Source organism: Argopecten irradians, chromosome 11 (assembly GCF_041381155.1).
Source record: "Argopecten irradians isolate NY chromosome 11, Ai_NY, whole genome shotgun sequence".
Taxonomy (NCBI): domain Eukaryota; kingdom Metazoa; phylum Mollusca; class Bivalvia; order Pectinida; family Pectinidae; genus Argopecten; species Argopecten irradians.
Window position 1 is genome coordinate 18,423,845 of NC_091144.1, and position 18,964 is coordinate 18,442,808.

Consider the following 18,964-nt stretch of genomic DNA (forward strand, 5'->3'; position numbering starts at 1 on the left):
CGCTGTGGTCCTAGTCTTTGTAATATTCATAAGACGACAGACTTCCTGGAAAAGGTCACTTTCAAAGTTCGTTCCCTGATCCGTATGAATTTCTAAAGGTGTCCCGAAACGTGAAATAAATTCGTGTACAAGTTTCTCTGCAACCTTCTCCGCTTGTTGATTTGGAATAGGATATGCCTCCATCCATCTAGTAAAATGATCCCCGATCACAAGTATATATCTGTTGTGTTTTCTTGATGTCGGCAGAGGCCCAATAATGTCTATGCCGACTCGATCCATTGGATTCCCGACTCTGTAGTCTGTCAAGGCAATCTTCGGTTTCGGTGTTGCAGATTTCCACCTTGTACAACTAGTACATTGTTTTACGTGGTTTTCTATGTCCTCCCCCATTTTGTACCAATAATAACATTGTCTGATATTTTCTGTAGTTTTGTGAATACCGGGGTGTCCAGCAAACGGCGCGAATCATGGCATTGAAGCAAGATTTCCTGCCTTAGTATCTTAGGGATGAGTAATTGTTTACTATCTTCTTTTTCAGGTGCTGCTGATATCCAGTTTTGGTATAAGACACCATTTGTCCTGACGATGTTTTTCCAATTCAACCAGAATTTCCTTATTGCCGGACTGTACCGTGCTACAGAGTCTCTGCTGGGCAATGTCCCTTTTTTCCATCCACTCGTGTAATATATGTAGATCTGTATCTTCCCTCTGGAAATTTGATAATTCTTTATTTGTATACTGTAAAAGCCAGTTGCTTGTGGTGTTCTGATCTTCAGTTGAAATGGATCTGATATCCGAAAATCTGTTGACGTTTGTCGACGTTGTCGGGTTACCAGTATCTGGAACAATTTTCATTGTCGCAAGAGGTACTACATCATCTATGTTTTCTTTAAACTCGTTCCATTCTTCCTGAAGTTGTTTGCAGATGTCGCAAGTTTTGTCAAAGGTCCCCTCCTTATGATGAGAACACAAGTCGGTGGTATCATTCCTCGATAAGGCGTCAGCATTTTGATGCTTCTTCCCTTCTCTATGTTGGATTTCAAAATCGAACTGTGCTATCGATTCTAGCCATCTAGCAAGTTGCCCTTGTGGGTCTTTGAACTGGAACAGCCAACGAAGTGAGCTATGGTCCGTCCTGAGTATAAAACGTTTTCCCAACAGGTAATGTTTATATTGATTGGCAAAGGTAATGACAGCCAATAATTCTCTCCTCGTCACGCTGTAACGTTGTTGATGTCGGTCTAGTTTCTTAGATCCGTATGAGATGACTCGTTCTATTCCCCCTTCTTGTACCTGAGACAGCACAGCTCCGATTCCAACGTTGGATGCATCTGTATCCAATATGTATGTTTGTTTCGGATTTGGGTACGCAAGGATTGGTGTTTTACAAAGGAGATCCTTAAGCTGTTGGAAACTGGTTTCACATTCGTCTGTCCACTTAAATACTGTATGTTTCTTGGTCAGCTCTGTAAGACATGACGCTATCTCACTGAAGTGGTGTATGAATCTTCTGTAATAGTTACATAAACCCAAGAACTGCTGTACATCTTTTACTCCTTTTGGACGTTTCCAGTTCTTTACGGAATCGATGATCTTCGGGTTGGGTTTTATACCTTCCGCTCCCACGACATGGCCTAGATATAATACTTCTGACTTGAGGAATTCACACTTGGACGGCTTCAGTTTTAAACCAGCAGATTTCAGCTTTCCCAATACTTCATCTAGCTTGTCCAGATGTTCCTCCATACCGGTACTGTACAATATAATATCATCTAGGTAGATTAAAATGGTCTTCCATTGCATGCCGCGGAATATAAATTCCATACAACGTTGGAAAGTACTCGGAGCAGAGCACAAACAAAAAGGCATTTTTTTATATTCAAATAAGCCATACTTCATGATGAACGCAGTCTTCGCTTGATCTTTCTCCTCCAGTGCAATTTGCCAATATCCGCTTTGTAAATCCATTGTAGAAAATATGGAGGCGCATGACAAACAATCCAAACAAGTGTCAATACGGGGTAATGGATAGGCGTCTTTGATTGTGCAGTCGTTAACCTTTCTATAATCACAGCACCAGCGAACTGTCCCATCTTTCTTCCGTACAAGAACTACTGGGCTGGCCCATGCAGATGATGATGGTTTTATGATCCCGATATCAAGTTGATCTTTCAGGTATTTCTCCTCTTCATCTTCAAAACCTTGAGGTGTCCGTCGCAACGGTTGTCGTATTGGTGCCGCAGTGCCAGTATCTACAGTATGTTTGATAACAGAACATGTGCCAAGCTCAAGTTTATTCCTTGCAAAACTCTCTTGATTTTTGCACAGGACTTCCGCTAAGCGTTTTCGATGGATCTGGTCTGTACAATTTTCACAACTTCTCTGGAATAGCTCAGTCAGATGATCTGGAACCTCGGGGAAATCGGTCAGTTTCTCCGATGTCAGTTCAGTTCTGGCAACTTTCCATGTAATTGGTACCTCTGGAATCTTCTCAGAATCCATTGTTCCTGTTGATATATCTATGTTGATGCTGGTATCCTCGGACTTTATCCGACCAATATTTAATGCCGCTTGGCAAGCGTAATCCCATGGGTCTCCTGCCTTATCCAATACTTGTTCAACGCTGAGAACCGGATGTAGCTCCCCTAGGATGTAGTTCCTCCTGAGTTTGACTGGAAACTTTTCTGTGTTCACCAATCTTACAGGTATAGTCTTCCGGAATGGATCCACCAATGACCTTGCAATTATAATGTTTCGCCCATCTTCAACTACAGGTTCTATTGAAGAATATCTTGTATCAATTACCTCCGGATGTTCACTTCTCCCGGCTATAATGACCTCAGACATGGAAGGTATGGTGACCTTTTCATTAACTACCAGCCTCGCCACGTGTTCTTGAGCTCTAGATACTTCGCAATCTATCCATTGGCCGCCAATCTCGATTCCTCTTCTAGTATTAACAGTGATATCCTTATTGTCTATAATATCACATCCTAACAATAAATCATCCCGTATCGGCGCCACGTAAACATCCCATGCAAAATCTTCAGATCCAATCTGTAACTTTAATTTTGCTGTACCATGTGTGGTCATCTTCTTTCCGGCCTCTGCTACAACTAATCCATAACATGATTCTTGTAAGGTTGGCCTACGGTCTTCTGGGATTTCATTAAACATCTGCTCACTTATAACAGTCACCTCGGCTCCAGTATCTATAACTGCTTTAACTGCCATTCCCTCCACTGAAATAGGCGCCTTTATTGTCACAGCCCGGACCCTATCCAACACCAGTTCCTTTGTACACTGATGAGACGGAGGAGAACTTCAGCCAGGAAGAACACCACAGTGCTGAGGACCTCCTACCCACTGAAGTGGATCAGGACTATGTTGAGGCGGAGACTGGTAGTCAGAACCCAATTCATGCTTACCAGGAAGAAGATGAAAACACCAGGAAGGAGGCAGTACAGTGGCCATCTTCAGAAGATAAACGGTGGGAAGCATTTGATAATGACCTTGATAAGATCTTACAGAGGACATTGGTAGGCGATGTACACAGGAAGATAACATCACTGTCAACATTAGTGTACGCAGTGGGACTTGAGCGCTTTGGAACAAAGCAAGGTGGTAGCAGGAAGGATGAACATGTAACACCCAACAGGCGCCAAAAAGAGATACTAAGCCTTCGAACGGAAATCAGGACTATCACCAAACAATTTAAGACAGCAAACGAGGAGGAGAAGATTGGGATGAGTGAGTTAAGGGCTATTCTGAGAGAGAAGAGAAACAGCCTCCAAAGAGCGGAGAGAATACGGAAAGCCAGGAAGGAGAGGGGGAAAAAGAGGGCTAAGTTTATAGCAAACCCGTATAGACTAACCAAATCAACACTGGAAGGGTCTAAGTCAGGGTTGCTGAAGAGTTCTAGAGAGGAGGTAGAGAGACATCTATCAGAGACACATGGAGATGAACAGCAGGGGAGACAACTAGGCCCATGTGAAAGGATAGAGGCAGTGCCAGAACCAGGGATACCATTGGACGGCAAGGAACCATCATGGAAGGAGGTCCAAGAAATTGTCAAGAAAGCCAGATCTGGATCAGCACCCGGGCCCAATGGAATCCCGTACAAGGTCTACAAGAACTGTCAGAAGATTTTGAGGCATCTATGGAAGTTACTCAAAGTCATTTGGAGGAAGGGAAAATACCTTCTTGCTGGCAAAAGGCTGAGGGCTGCTTCGTACCAAAGGAAGACAACTCAGAGGGCATCAATCAGTTCCGTACCATCTCATTACTAAATGTAGAAGGGAAGATATTCTTCTCGGTTCTAGCAAGGAGGCTGACAACATACATGACAGAGAACCAGTATATTGATGCATCGGTACAGAAGGGAGGAATTCCTGGATTCTCAGGGTGCGTAGAACATACCAGCATTATAACGCAACTAATCCGGGAAGCCAAGGTCAACAAGAAAGACCTCACTGTGATATGGTTGGATCTAGCAAACGCATATGGAACCATCCCTCATATGCTTATACAGGAGGCCTTGGAACACTACCATATCCCAGAGCACTTCAGAAGACTGATTAAAAGCTACTTCAGCGGAATACATCTGCGCTTTACAACCAAGACATTTACAACATCGTGGCAGGAACTGCAGAAGGGCATTGTAACAGGGTGTACCATCTCGGTTATCCTCTTTGTAATGGGTATGAACATGATCATCCGAGCAGGAGAAAGGGAGACAAGAGGCCCAAAGACATCCAGTAACATCAGGCAGCCGCCAAACAGAGGCTTTATGGATGATCTGACCATCACTACAGATACCCATGTTCAGGCAAGATGGATACTGACGGCCCTAGAGGAAACAGCAACTTGGGCAAGAATGACCTTCAAGCCAAGGAAGTCAAGATCTCTTATTATAAAGAAGGGAAGAATAACCAGGCAATTCCAACTAAAGATCCAAGGGGAGGAGATACCAACAATAATCGGAAACCCCATCAAATGCCTAGGAAAATGGTTTGATGAATCACTAGGGGACAAAGGCAACATCAGGAGAATAGAACAACAGGTCCAAGAAGGGATGAGACGTATAGACAAAACAGGTCTCCCAGGGAAGTTCAAAGCCTGGATGTACCAGCACGGTCTCTTGCCACGCCTAGCCTGGCCCCTCATGCTATATGAGATATCAACTTCAACGGTGGAGAAGATGGAGCGAATTATCAATCGGCACCTAAGGAGGTGGTTGGGAGTCCCTCCAAGCTTTACTGCAGTAGGTTTATACAGCAGAACGGCAAAACTCCAACTTCCTCTCTCTTCATTAGTTGAAGAATTCAAGACAGGTAAGGCAAGACTCATCATGACCTTAAAAGAGTCGAAGGATGACAAGGTGCGGCTAGCAGGTGTAGAAGTACGCACTGGCAGAAAATGGTCAGCATCCAAGGCAGTCGATGAAGCGGAGAGCCGGTTGCGACACAAAGATATTGTGGGAACAACCGCAGTAGGAAGGCAGGGCCTAGGGACATCAAAACACACTCTCTGGAAGAAAGCTGATGTCACAGAGAGGCGATCATTGGTACAGAAGGAGATAAGAAGTCGGGAAGAAGAAAGAAGACAGACCAAAGCAGTGGAACTAGGTGTTCAGGGGGCCTGGACAAGGTGGGACACAGAACCACGTGTTCTATCCTGGACAGAAATCTGGAAGTACCCGCAGTTCCAACTGTATTTTCTCCTCCGATCTGTGTATGATGTGCTACCGACACCAGCAAATCTCCATAGATGGGACCTTGTGGAAACACCAGACTGCCCTCTGTGTGGACAGAGAGGAACTCTCCAGCACATACTCACCTCCTGTCAGGTGGCCTTATCACAGGGGAGATATACGTGGCGCCACAACCAAGTCCTTAGGGAGCTGGCTGATGTTTTGGAGAAAGAACGGAAGAGCGGCAGGTCAAGTCAACCAAGGTCTAAGCATACACAGATTAGGTTTGTGAGGGAAGGTGAAACAAGGACATCCAGATCTGAGAGGTCATCCGGAATTATCGGCCAGGCAGGAGACTGGAGGCTAGAGGTAGATCTCAATCAGAGATTAACTTTTCCGGATATTGTTCCCACCAACCTCAGACCGGATATGGTTCTATGGTCACCAGGAACAAAGAAAGTCATCATTATCGAACTAACAGTCCCATGGGAGGAAAGGTGCAGTGAAGCACATGAAAGGAAGAGGGCGAAGTACGAGGCACTGCTGACGGAATGCAGGGAGCAGGGCTGGCATACATGGAACTACCCTGTTGAGGTTGGATGTAGAGGCTTCCCCGCACAGTCTGTGTGGAGAATGCTATCTGCATTAGGGTTGTCGGGCAGGACCAGAAGGACAGCAGTGCAGAGGATGGCTAGGGCAGCAGAACGATCTTCATGCTGGGTGTGGATGAAGAAGGACACCAGTAGCTGGACACCCACCACCGACGCGCAGTGACTGATCATCACTGTGGACCCCCCATCCTGAGAGTGTACCGAGTAAGGGGTCGAAACACGCAATGAGGGATGGCCTCGGCTGAGGACGTCGGCGGTGCTGCAGCATACCATCACAGCTGTATTTAGGTAATTTTATCTGGGCAACCAGTGGCGGCTAGGAAAGACTAGCTGACAACCAAGAACAGTTTGGTGACATTTGGAAAGACAGATGGCGTCCAGGGAAGACTGGAATTTTTGGGTGTGAAGGGTTGGCAGCCCGACACACAGTTCCTGTGAGGGAACACCACAGCAAGCTACAACACAGAATGAAGAACAACACCCCCAGGGTCTTCCGAGAGGGGGGGAGGATGAAAGACCCAGCAACGTGGATACAACGGCAACGACTCGGCTTGTACAACGGACATTGACAGGAACAACGGCAGAAACAAAGTGTCACTGTGGGAAAGTGTGTAAGAACCTGAAGGGGTTAAAGATTCACCAAGCGAAAACCAAATGTAGACCTGTGATGCGGAAAGAGGAACGCACAGTTAACACTGATGAGACGGAGGAGAACTTCAGCCAGGAAGAACACCACAGTGCTGAGGACCTCCTACCCACTGAAGTGGATCAGGACTATGTTGAGGCGGAGACTGGTAGTCAGAACCCAATTCATGCTTACCAGGAAGAAGATGAAAACACCAGGAAGGAGGCAGTACAGTGGCCATCTTCAGAAGATAAACGGTGGGAAGCATTTGATAATGACCTTGATAAGATCTTACAGAGGACATTGGTAGGCGATGTACACAGGAAGATAACATCACTGTCAACATTAGTGTACGCAGTGGGACTTGAGCGCTTTGGAACAAAGCAAGGTGGTAGCAGGAAGGATGAACATGTAACACCCAACAGGCGCCAAAAAGAGATACTAAGCCTTCGAACGGAAATCAGGACTATCACCAAACAATTTAAGACAGCAAACGAGGAGGAGAAGATTGGGATGAGTGAGTTAAGGGCTATTCTGAGAGAGAAGAGAAACAGCCTCCAAAGAGCGGAGAGAATACGGAAAGCCAGGAAGGAGAGGGGGAAAAAGAGGGCTAAGTTTATAGCAAACCCGTATAGACTAACCAAATCAACACTGGAAGGGTCTAAGTCAGGGTTGCTGAAGAGTTCTAGAGAGGAGGTAGAGAGACATCTATCAGAGACACATGGAGATGAACAGCAGGGGAGACAACTAGGCCCATGTGAAAGGATAGAGGCAGTGCCAGAACCAGGGATACCATTGGACGGCAAGGAACCATCATGGAAGGAGGTCCAAGAAATTGTCAAGAAAGCCAGATCTGGATCAGCACCCGGGCCCAATGGAATCCCGTACAAGGTCTACAAGAACTGTCAGAAGATTTTGAGGCATCTATGGAAGTTACTCAAAGTCATTTGGAGGAAGGGAAAAATACCTTCTTGCTGGCAAAAGGCTGAGGGCTGCTTCGTACCAAAGGAAGACAACTCAGAGGGCATCAATCAGTTCCGTACCATCTCATTACTAAATGTAGAAGGGAAGATATTCTTCTCGGTTCTAGCAAGGAGGCTGACAACATACATGACAGAGAACCAGTATATTGATGCATCGGTACAGAAGGGAGGAATTCCTGGATTCTCAGGGTGCGTAGAACATACCAGCATTATAACGCAACTAATCCGGGAAGCCAAGGTCAACAAGAAAGACCTCACTGTGATATGGTTGGATCTAGCAAACGCATATGGAACCATCCCTCATATGCTTATACAGGAGGCCTTGGAACACTACCATATCCCAGAGCACTTCAGAAGACTGATTAAAAGCTACTTCAGCGGAATACATCTGCGCTTTACAACCAAGACATTTACAACATCGTGGCAGGAACTGCAGAAGGGCATTGTAACAGGGTGTACCATCTCGGTTATCCTCTTTGTAATGGGTATGAACATGATCATCCGAGCAGGAGAAAGGGAGACAAGAGGCCCAAAGACATCCAGTAACATCAGGCAGCCGCCAAACAGAGGCTTTATGGATGATCTGACCATCACTACAGATACCCATGTTCAGGCAAGATGGATACTGACGGCCCTAGAGGAAACAGCAACTTGGGCAAGAATGACCTTCAAGCCAAGGAAGTCAAGATCTCTTATTATAAAGAAGGGAAGAATAACCAGGCAATTCCAACTAAAGATCCAAGGGGAGGAGATACCAACAATAATCGGAAACCCCATCAAATGCCTAGGAAAATGGTTTGATGAATCACTAGGGGACAAAGGCAACATCAGGAGAATAGAACAACAGGTCCAAGAAGGGATGAGACGTATAGACAAAACAGGTCTCCCAGGGAAGTTCAAAGCCTGGATGTACCAGCACGGTCTCTTGCCACGCCTAGCCTGGCCCCTCATGCTATATGAGATATCAACTTCAACGGTGGAGAAGATGGAGCGAATTATCAATCGGCACCTAAGGAGGTGGTTGGGAGTCCCTCCAAGCTTTACTGCAGTAGGTTTATACAGCAGAACGGCAAAACTCCAACTTCCTCTCTCTTCATTAGTTGAAGAATTCAAGACAGGTAAGGCAAGACTCATCATGACCTTAAAAGAGTCGAAGGATGACAAGGTGCGGCTAGCAGGTGTAGAAGTACGCACTGGCAGAAAATGGTCAGCATCCAAGGCAGTCGATGAAGCGGAGAGCCGGTTGCGACACAAAGATATTGTGGGAACAACTGCAGTAGGAAGGCAGGGCCTAGGGACATCAAAACACACTCTCTGGAAGAAAGCTGATGTCACAGAGAGGCGATCATTGGTACAGAAGGAGATAAGAAGTCGGGAAGAAGAAAGAAGACAGACCAAAGCAGTGGAACTAGGTGTTCAGGGGGCCTGGACAAGGTGGGACACAGAACCACGTGTTCTATCCTGGACAGAAATCTGGAAGTACCCGCAGTTCCAACTGTATTTTCTCCTCCGATCTGTGTATGATGTGCTACCAACACCAGCAAATCTCCATAGATGGGACCTTGTGGAAACACCAGACTGCCCTCTGTGTGGACAGAGAGGAACTCTCCAGCACATACTCACCTCCTGTCAGGTGGCCTTATCACAGGGGAGATATACGTGGCGCCACAACCAAGTCCTTAGGGAGCTGGCTGATGTTTTGGAGAAAGAACGGAAGAGCGGCAGGTCAAGTCAACCAAGGTCTAAGCATACACAGATTAGGTTTGTGAGGGAAGGTGAAACAAGGACATCCAGATCTGAGAGGTCATCCGGAATTATCGGCCAGGCAGGAGACTGGAGGCTAGAGGTAGATCTCAATCAGAGATTAACTTTTCCGGATATTGTTCCCACCAACCTCAGACCGGATATGGTTCTATGGTCACCAGGAACAAAGAAAGTCATCATTATCGAACTAACAGTCCCATGGGAGGAAAGGTGCAGTGAAGCACATGAAAGGAAGAGGGCGAAGTACGAGGCACTGCTGACGGAATGCAGGGAGCAGGGCTGGCATACATGGAACTACCCTGTTGAGGTTGGATGTAGAGGCTTCCCCGCACAGTCTGTGTGGAGAATGCTATCTGCATTAGGGTTGTCGGGCAGGACCAGAAGGACAGCAGTGCAGAGGATGGCTAGGGCAGCAGAACGATCTTCATGCTGGGTGTGGATGAAGAAGGACACCAGTAGCTGGACACCCACCACCGACGCGCAGTGACTGATCATCACTGTGGACCCCCCATCCTGAGAGTGTACCGAGTAAGGGGTCGAAACACGCAATGAGGGATGGCCTCGGCTGAGGACGTCGGCGGTGCTGCAGCATACCATCACAGCTGTATTTAGGTAATGTACTAACTAGTTCCCTTTGGATTTCCTTGTCCATCCTCTGCTGTCCCGACAATTGCCCTATATCAGCTGGAGCTTCTTTTACAACCGCCTTCTGTTCTTCAAATAAGCTTGCAATGTTGATATCATCACCGTCCTCGACCTGAAGATCCACATCAACAGCTACCATTTTACTACTCTTGGTAATTTCAGCCTTGTGTTTTTTATCCAGTGGATTAGAATGGACTGTGTCATGACCGACTGACACAGTCCCATCTAGTTTAAAAATTTCTGGTCTGTGTTATTCTTTACTTCATCTTTCTTTCCACCTTGCTGTTTTCTGTTTAGTTGTGCCCAACGTGGTAATGGTCTGTTTTGTTTATTAGCAGCAGTCTGGTCGTGTCGTTCATATGGACAGTTATTTCTGAAATGTCCCTCTTCTTGACATCCATAACACCTGGCTTGTCCACTATATGGTTTGCCTCGATGAAGTTTGTTTGGGGTGTGAGGCCTGTTCCTCGGTAGAGTTTGTTTCTGACTGTCGATTATTGTCTTTGTGATTCTGTCAGATAAATCTCTCCCGAATTGATTCAGTCTCTCTTCTGTTACAAATCTGTGCTGATTTACTTTTCTGATATCATTCTCAGACTCCTCTTCTCTGTAACAGGCATCCTCTTCAAATGAAATTTTTCGTATGGTGTTTCCCTTCTGTTTCATCCCCTTCTTGTATGAATAATGCCAGCTCAACAAATTAACAGCCTCGTCTATTGTCTGTGGTCGCTTTGTGAGAACGTCATAGGCAATGCTCTGGTCAGCAATTCCACTCAACATATGTTCTACACATAAGTTGTTAAACAGGATTTCGTTGATACCTGGATAGGCTTTCCGTACCATTTCAGCAACTCTGGAGGAATATCGCTGATAGTTCTCCTCCCCAGACATTCGTAGATTTTGGAGGTTTCTTCTGTGGGTTTCCGGTAGGACATTGTCTCCAAACCTCTTCTCCATCTGCATACATAATAGGTTTAGATTTGCCCGGACGTGGTATGGCAATTTCGTAGCATATGCCAAAGCATCGTCCCGTAGACAGAGCAGCATTTCTTCGCTTTGTCTGCAAACATCCCAGCCAAATCTCTCGGATACCATCTGGAATGGTACGATGAATGAGCTCCAATCTCCTCTGCCATTATAGACTGGTAACCTGGTTCTTGGTTCTTCAGTTGACCTGGCCGACGACGACACGGAGGGCCCTTGTCTTATATGATCTGGTAGGACTGGATTCTGTACTTGTTGACTGTACTGGTATGGGGCATGGTGACTCTCTCTGACGATATCTGCTCCATAACAGTCCTGTCGCTGCATTGGTGCGTTGACGGGTCGGTGTGAAAACTGCAGTGCTGGAGATTCTGGTTCTCCGTGGCTCCACCTCTGGTAATTAGACACATTCCGATTTTGATAGTGATACGGATTGGTCTGAGAGTTATTACAACCCTCGAATGCGTAATTCGATGCGTAATTAGGCTCAGGATGGGTGTTGGAGTTGAAACTCCAGGTTGCGTTTTTTCGAGCATCGTTGAATGGGTAAGGGAGGGACTGGGAATGAGAGCTGTCAAATCTCTCGTATGCGTATGAATCATTATAGTTCTGAGTGTGGTAGTTGGGATTGCTACGACACTCCATAGAAACTGCATGACACGGACAATTACCATGAATCTGACTATCATACTGTCTTTGTACAGACTCATTTATTACATCTACATGATCCCCGCCAACACTAGTTTGACGTACCTCCCCCAATTCACATGTACCTGAAGAACGTATATATGAATTATCTATATCAGAAGGAGACCCCTGATCTACATCTATATCCCGAACACCAGCGTTAGACATGCTTGGAAAATCGGGCGTACGTAACTGTCTATTCCTTAAATGCATTTTAAATACTAAAATCTAACACCAAATCAAAATATTATCAATTCTTCCACCAACCTCAATTTGAGACGTTACCAATATATAATAAATATTAAAAATAAGTTTCCGCTGCCACCAATTGTTGTATTTTTACTTTTGTATTTTTGCGAGGTGGATGGAAAGATCGACAACTTTGTAAAATTGATTTGGTTTATTACACATATCAAATGTCAAACAATATAGACAATAATATAAACATACAAAATATCCTCAGCTCACACCATACACACCATAGTACGGAACAGAACAGCTATTAATGATATATATAGTTATATTCTAATTGATACTTATAAAACGTACCACTATGAAAAATCTAACAAATCGCTACACAGCTTATCCTATAATAAACTAACTAACCTACTGTCTAAAGAATCCCTAAAATGTGCTTGTACATTACGTACTCCACACTGAACTACTATATATACCTATCATTTCGCTTGTACATTACGTACTCCACGATTATCCTATCTAATAATTTTGTATTCCTAACCTATCCGAAAACTATCATATGTGCTTATACCTTACGTATTTCACACATTTATCCTAGCTAAACTAAACCTAAATAAATATCTAATAAATTCTAACAAATGCTTAAAGCTTATTAACTAATCGGCAACTCGAAATATACTAATAAAATTGTAACTAAGTACTTATGAAAAAATGCCTTAAGTTACCTTTCTATACGAGTTGCCTCCCTTACGCTGTCTGCTGTTCTGAACCTCGAAAACCGTTACAGCTGCTTTTTATAGTAGAATTCACGTGCCACAATAGCAACAACAACAACAAATGCAATATAAAGATTTAACTTTACATATTCCTATGTAATAATTTACCATTTCCAAAATAACTACTATTTACAAAAGCACGATCCTTAGCAACTTATAATACTAAAAATAGCTCCCGATAACAACCGGAAGTATGACGTCATCAAGTAAATATACAAACTGACAACAGTTTGCGGGAATGTTTAACAAACGTAATCGCGTACGATAGCCATCCTCACATGATGAAGACAATATCTAGAAATTCCAAATACACGGTAATACTATTATTACATATCATATTAATCTAGTTTACATATAATTATAACCGATGAGATTTACAATGTTTAATCTGTCCAGTATACGTGTACACGTACACTGACGTAAGTCTAGCTTGTAACTGATGATATTTACAATGTATAATCTGTCTAGTATACACACGTAAACTGACGTAATTATTCTAGCATTTTACATAACAATTACAAATTAACAAAGCCTAGTGAAATCCATTTTCACCAATCACCACATAAACTTTTGTCAGTAGTTTGCATATCAATAGGGAAAGGGTTGTTCTTTCTAAAGGGGTATGGTTAACCCGTACCCATTCCAACTCGTACCCACCAACCCGTACCCAAAATTGGCGAAGTCGTACCCAAAATATTTGGCGAACTCGTACCCATGATTTTTACCTACCATTTTCATTTATTATACATGTAATAAATAATATTTTTTAATAAATAAAAGTTGTGTTTTATTATTATTTCATAATAAAATTGATTAATATCGCATCATACGTTTGTGTTTTCAGTTGTATTTTGCGTCAACAACCAACATCAAAATGTGTGTTGATAACAATTGTCTAGAATCATCAAAGGAATCCAAAGTATCTATTTAAAGCAGCATTGCCGTCCATGTTTTTAGGGTAGTATATACACCCCTGTAACATACCGAAGCCATTTCCTGTAACGCAAACAAACACACCGCACTTTAAAAATCAAGTTTACCGCTAATTGTGTGTGTGTAATGCAAACAATCACCACACATAAATACCTACCTAAAATCACCACATAAACACATCGACTTCTAATAAAAGATTCTTTTGTCTTAATTGTTTTAATTGGATTTAACCAATGGGAAAAGCAGCACCAATTTACCATTTCATTTTTAATATGAATTAAATCATCACACACTCGTTATCACATTCATCATCATGGCATGTGTTGTGTGCAAAGAAGCAGTTCGTCCCCGTCCTCGAAAATGATATAACCCTACGGCCTCGGGATATATCACTTACTCGGGTTGATAACTCACCGTATCCACCTGTAAATAAGTCGATATTTGTATAAAAACAATCATTAACTTAAAACGATTTTCGTTATGCTGGAACTAAAAGAATTATCTATGGATACTAATACATTGACGTTGTAAAAATAAATAGATGGAATGCTGCATGAAAAAGACAGTTGTATCATGACACTATTAAAATAATGCATTGTTAGATTTTTTTACCGATATCAGAACTGAGATTGTGGTGTTTATAGTACAATACTCTATGTTACACACATTTACCTAACAGACAAGATATTTAGTGGTCCACTATGTCCAGTGGACAACACTGTACTGTCATAATGATGGTCCACTGGATATTGTGGTCCGTCACGTAGCACTGTATGGAGTGGACAGCTGTCCACTCTTGTCCACTGTATGGAGTGGACAGCTGTCCACTCTTGTCCACTGGGTGGACATTTGAGTGGACAGCTGGATTCTGTCCACTGGATAGAGTGGAAAGAAGCCCGTCCACCTGGCCTGTACTGTATAAGTATCCCATCAGGTCATAATCTTGAATACATATGAAACTATTTGATATATAATTCCTATCATATATATATGTGTGTATATGTATATATATACATAAATCTATCAATTTAATTTTAAATCTTTAAAAATAAATTCTGATTGCATACTTAATAGCCTTATTGTGTAGTAAGGTAATGACGTGATGGTATACTTGCTTGTCCAAGTTGTCTCCCTTTAACCATGTAATATCTTACGCATGCGTATGCACGCATATTCAATCGCATACAGCACAACACATGTATATACGTAGTTTGCACAAATTATAACAGTATTTAAATGATGGGTACGAGTTCGCCAAATTTACTGGGTACGACTTCGCCATGCTTGGGTACGACTTCGCCAACCTTGGGTACGAGTTAGCCAATTTTGGGTACGAGTTGGTTTGGGTACGGGTTTGCATGGGTACGGGATCGCCATAATTCCTTTCTAAATCAGGCAGAAAAATGGAGGGTCCGTGTGCTTACTTTTTTGCCCCATTTAAGTATTTGTTATTTTTCAATATTTTTGACTAAAAAATAAAAGTGCTCAAATTACCATTAAATGTAGAAATAAAATGACAAAAGTGTATCATTTCACACATCAATATTTTAATTATCATGAACCCAGTGAAGATTTACAGCAAAAATTAACTCGATACAGCTAAAAATGCTCACGCGATGACGATTTAAGTAAAAACAATTTAAGGTCACGCACTAAAAGTAAACAAAATGGCTGAACAAAAGTGTGTGAGATGAAAAAAAAAATCTGAATCGGCAACAAAGTGGAGGAAATTATAATGGATTCGGTAGCACCCTAGGATAGATCTATAGGGATTTAAATTCAGAGATGGCATGTAGCAATAGAAGAAACAGAAGCCACATCTCAAGCGGAACTTGCCGGGATCTTTTGGGACTCGTGTAACGGCATTGCACGTGGTGAGTTAAATTTCAACACATATGCATATGCCAGCGCACAGATAGCCGCAGACTAACTACATGTATATTTGGTGTACAAAGTTAGCGAGCGTATGTAAGTAACATGAAGAGTTTTAGATTATATGATATGCATAAACAGTCCCTCGCACTTCGATTTGTTGTTGTTGTATTTTAACTAAACATGCCGTGGCAAGACTGTCACTTCCATCTGACATCTCGACATTTTGTTGCACGCTTCCGTTTGTTGCTGCGGCCTCGTTTTGGAACGATTTAAGTAAAAACAATTTAAGTAAAAAATGGGAAAACGGTGGCTCTACTCAAAGCCAAAAAAGACACAATTTCAAAATGGCTGCCAAATGGGCCATTTCTTAAAATCGCCGTGTAAAAAAATCTACTAAAAAGAGAAATGTAATTTTTTGACAAAATTTGCTATAGACTAGACCACATGCTACAGATATTGATAAATCGTATTTGAAAATCTCATAACGTTTTTGATCTATGTCGAAACGAGACTTCAATGGGACTGAAACCACAGAAGAATACATCCTTAAGTCAAAATAAATATTTTCGGCTTTAATAATAGAGCATACAGAATTGAGGGATACAAAGGTTTCGATGTTTGTATACAAATAAGGGGAAATTTTTTCTTAAAAAGTCTATGCAATAGACGACTTTTTTCACAATTCGTATTTCCCGCTTTAGGTTTTATGCTTTGGTTGCTTGATTGGTCAGTTTATATCACGTGATCGTCATATACGTAACGGACATGAGCATGTCATTCTTCGCTGACAGAAAAAAATTCTAAGACGCCATTTTGTAAGACAAGAAATTAGGGAATTTCCCACCCTAATCCACTTCCCTGTTGCTCAATATGTTATGTTGTTCTAATGAGAGCCATTTGAATGTGTGCCAACTTTAAAGTATCTTTTTTGCATTATTGTCCATCCTTGCTCATTATGTTATGTGCCAATACACTATGTTCCAATGATAGCCATATGAATGTGTGCCAATTTTAAAGTATCTTTTTTGCATTATTGTCCTTCCTTGCTCAATATGTAAACTTATGTGCCATTTGTAATCATCATTAACAAAGTGGTAATTGTTGGTGTTATCTTATGGTGGTGATGGCGCTCTTTAGGCCGCACCTACACTCAAAATTATTTTCGATAAATAATTTGGGTTAAGTCAAAATAAATATTTTCGGCCGCCTTAAAAGGTGAGCCAGTTATCTGCCAAAAGTCCTTGTTGCGTTGTTTATTCTTGATTATTCATTTTGAGTAAACAGAGATTGCTGCTTTAATAATGGAGCATACAGAATTGAGGGAAACAAAGTAGTGGTCTTTCGATGTTTGAATACGAATAAGGGGGAAAAGTATATATTCTACATGATGCGTCTTTTCTTGCAATAGTATCTACATTTACTTATATTCGCTTTCTAACGTCTGTTTATTTATCTTAACAAGTACCTTTTCTATTAACATGGTACCTCATTAAACACTTTACATAAACTTGATTCTAATTTTCAAAAAACTTGACTCCATGTCTACAGCTAACTAACCAATATATCTGCGCATATTGAGATAATTTATCTAGAATTATAGACCGACTGTTATAACAAATATGTTATCCTTCCATCTCTGTCAAATCAAAAAAGTTCACTAAAAATATTGCTTAACGGAAGCGGGATTCATCCGTGAATAGTACGCGTCTCCATTGGCGCATGAGCCAACGTCGAAGCCTCCGGGTCCACGTCAGGCGATTTTGACGTCGACGTTGTGTCAGCATGTTCCCTCGGAAGGGTCTACAGGCTTTCCAACCGGCGCCGCTACGCAAACGTCGGCGGACAGTAGAAATAGAAATTCGTCTTCCATTGATACCTATCGATTTTCTGGCCCTTTGGGAGGCAGTTTGGAAGCGGTCACGGAGATGGGTGACCCGGATGTAACGCTCCTGTCGATCCGACGTCACTCGTTGCCTCCCAGGGCGCGGTCTGTCATTCAGAGAACCCGTTTGAACGTACCGCTGATGAAGTCTCACAATAGTAGAAGGCGAGCATCCCATTCTACGCGCAATTTCACGCCGCGGAAGTCCGCCTGCCAACATACATGTACATGTACCCCTAACTTCGTGACGTTGGGTATCCGTAAGTCGTGGCATCGTTTTCCAAACTAAATGGCGTTTTGAAAATCTGAATGTGGAAAACAGTCTTCCTATCCACAAGGACTGTACACGTGTAATGGGTAGACCAAGCGCGCATTGATACCGAATATACGTGCAGATAGGTACTTTTTCAACAATCGACCGCTTCACGGCCCGAGAGCAAGTTCAATCATGCGAATCATTATTTTATACATATGTAAGGTGCTCAAAATTTTACAATATTAATTTGTTTGATATGAACGAATTTTAATTAAAAAACATCAATTAAAAAGTGTTGCGTTTTCATCGGCGCTCAACATAATTCAATCTTGAAAGAAATATATAATTACCATTAGGTTACGAATAGATTCATTGGTCGTGACAAAAGTCGAATTCCTGTCGAGATATCTATGATGATGTCTCTTCCCTTGAATGCGTATATTTATATTCTTTTTGATACAGTCATCTGCTATCATCTAACGACTCTTGATAGTACTGAATCAAATTACGTTCTGTTTGTTCTCCTCTGAATCCCTCTGATCGTAACGTAGTGTCAGCCAATGCCAATTTCTGTTCCTCTTCCCCAAAGGATGCTTGTGGCCAAATTTGGTTACATTCCATTCAGAACTCTATGACTAGTAGCGATTTAAAGGATTTACCTCTATTTCCCCTATTGGGCCCCGCCCCTCCTGCCCCCGGGGGACCAGAGTCAAAATTTACACAAGTTCTGTTCCCCTTCCCCCAAGGATGTTTGTGGCCGAATTTGGTTACAATTCATGTAGAACTCTATTACAAGTAGCGATATAAAGGATTTACCTCTATTTCCCCTATTGGGCCCCGCCCCTCCTGCCCCCGGGGGACCAGAGCCAAAATTTAAACAAGTTCTGTTCCCCTTCCCCAAAGGATGTTTGTGGCCAAATTTTGTTACATTCCATTCAGAGCTCTATGACGAGAAGCGATTTAAAGGATTTACCTTTAAGACCCCTATACGGCCCCGCCCCTCCTGCCCCCGGGGGGTCAGAGCCAAAATTTATACAAGTTCTGTTCCCCTTC

At 42.7% G+C, this 18,964-nt stretch overlaps 3 protein-coding genes across 3 annotated transcripts; 2 read left to right on the top strand and 1 right to left on the bottom strand.

Moving 5' to 3' along the window:
• The first annotated feature begins 4,342 nt into the window (after positions 1–4,342).
• LOC138334446 (uncharacterized) lies at positions 4,343–6,466 on the top strand. Its single transcript, XM_069283109.1, has one exon. The coding sequence runs from the start codon at positions 4,343–4,345 to the stop codon at positions 6,464–6,466; it is 2,124 nt and encodes a 707-aa protein (XP_069139210.1).
• Positions 6,467–6,970: 504 nt separating this feature from the next.
• On the top strand, positions 6,971–10,162 carry LOC138334448 (uncharacterized). Its single transcript, XM_069283110.1, has one exon. It carries the CDS (start codon positions 6,971–6,973, stop codon positions 10,160–10,162), a length of 3,192 nt encoding a protein of 1,063 aa, XP_069139211.1.
• Positions 10,163–17,443: 7,281 nt separating this feature from the next.
• LOC138334449 (uncharacterized) lies at positions 17,444–17,929 on the bottom strand. Its single transcript, XM_069283111.1, has one exon. The coding sequence runs from the start codon at positions 17,927–17,929 to the stop codon at positions 17,444–17,446; it is 486 nt and encodes a 161-aa protein (XP_069139212.1).
• Between the last annotated feature and the right edge of the window lie 1,035 nt (positions 17,930–18,964).

What these genes read in the sequence shown, in the direction of transcription:
- LOC138334446 (XM_069283109.1), top strand. Translation starts at nt 4,343, where the DNA reads ATGACAGAGAACCAGTATATTGATGCATCGGTACAGAAGGGAGGAATT.
- LOC138334448 (XM_069283110.1), top strand. Translation starts at nt 6,971, where the DNA reads ATGCGGAAAGAGGAACGCACAGTTAACACTGATGAGACGGAGGAGAAC.
- LOC138334449 (XM_069283111.1), bottom strand. Translation starts at nt 17,929, where the DNA reads ATGCCACGACTTACGGATACCCAACGTCACGAAGTTAGGGGTACATGT.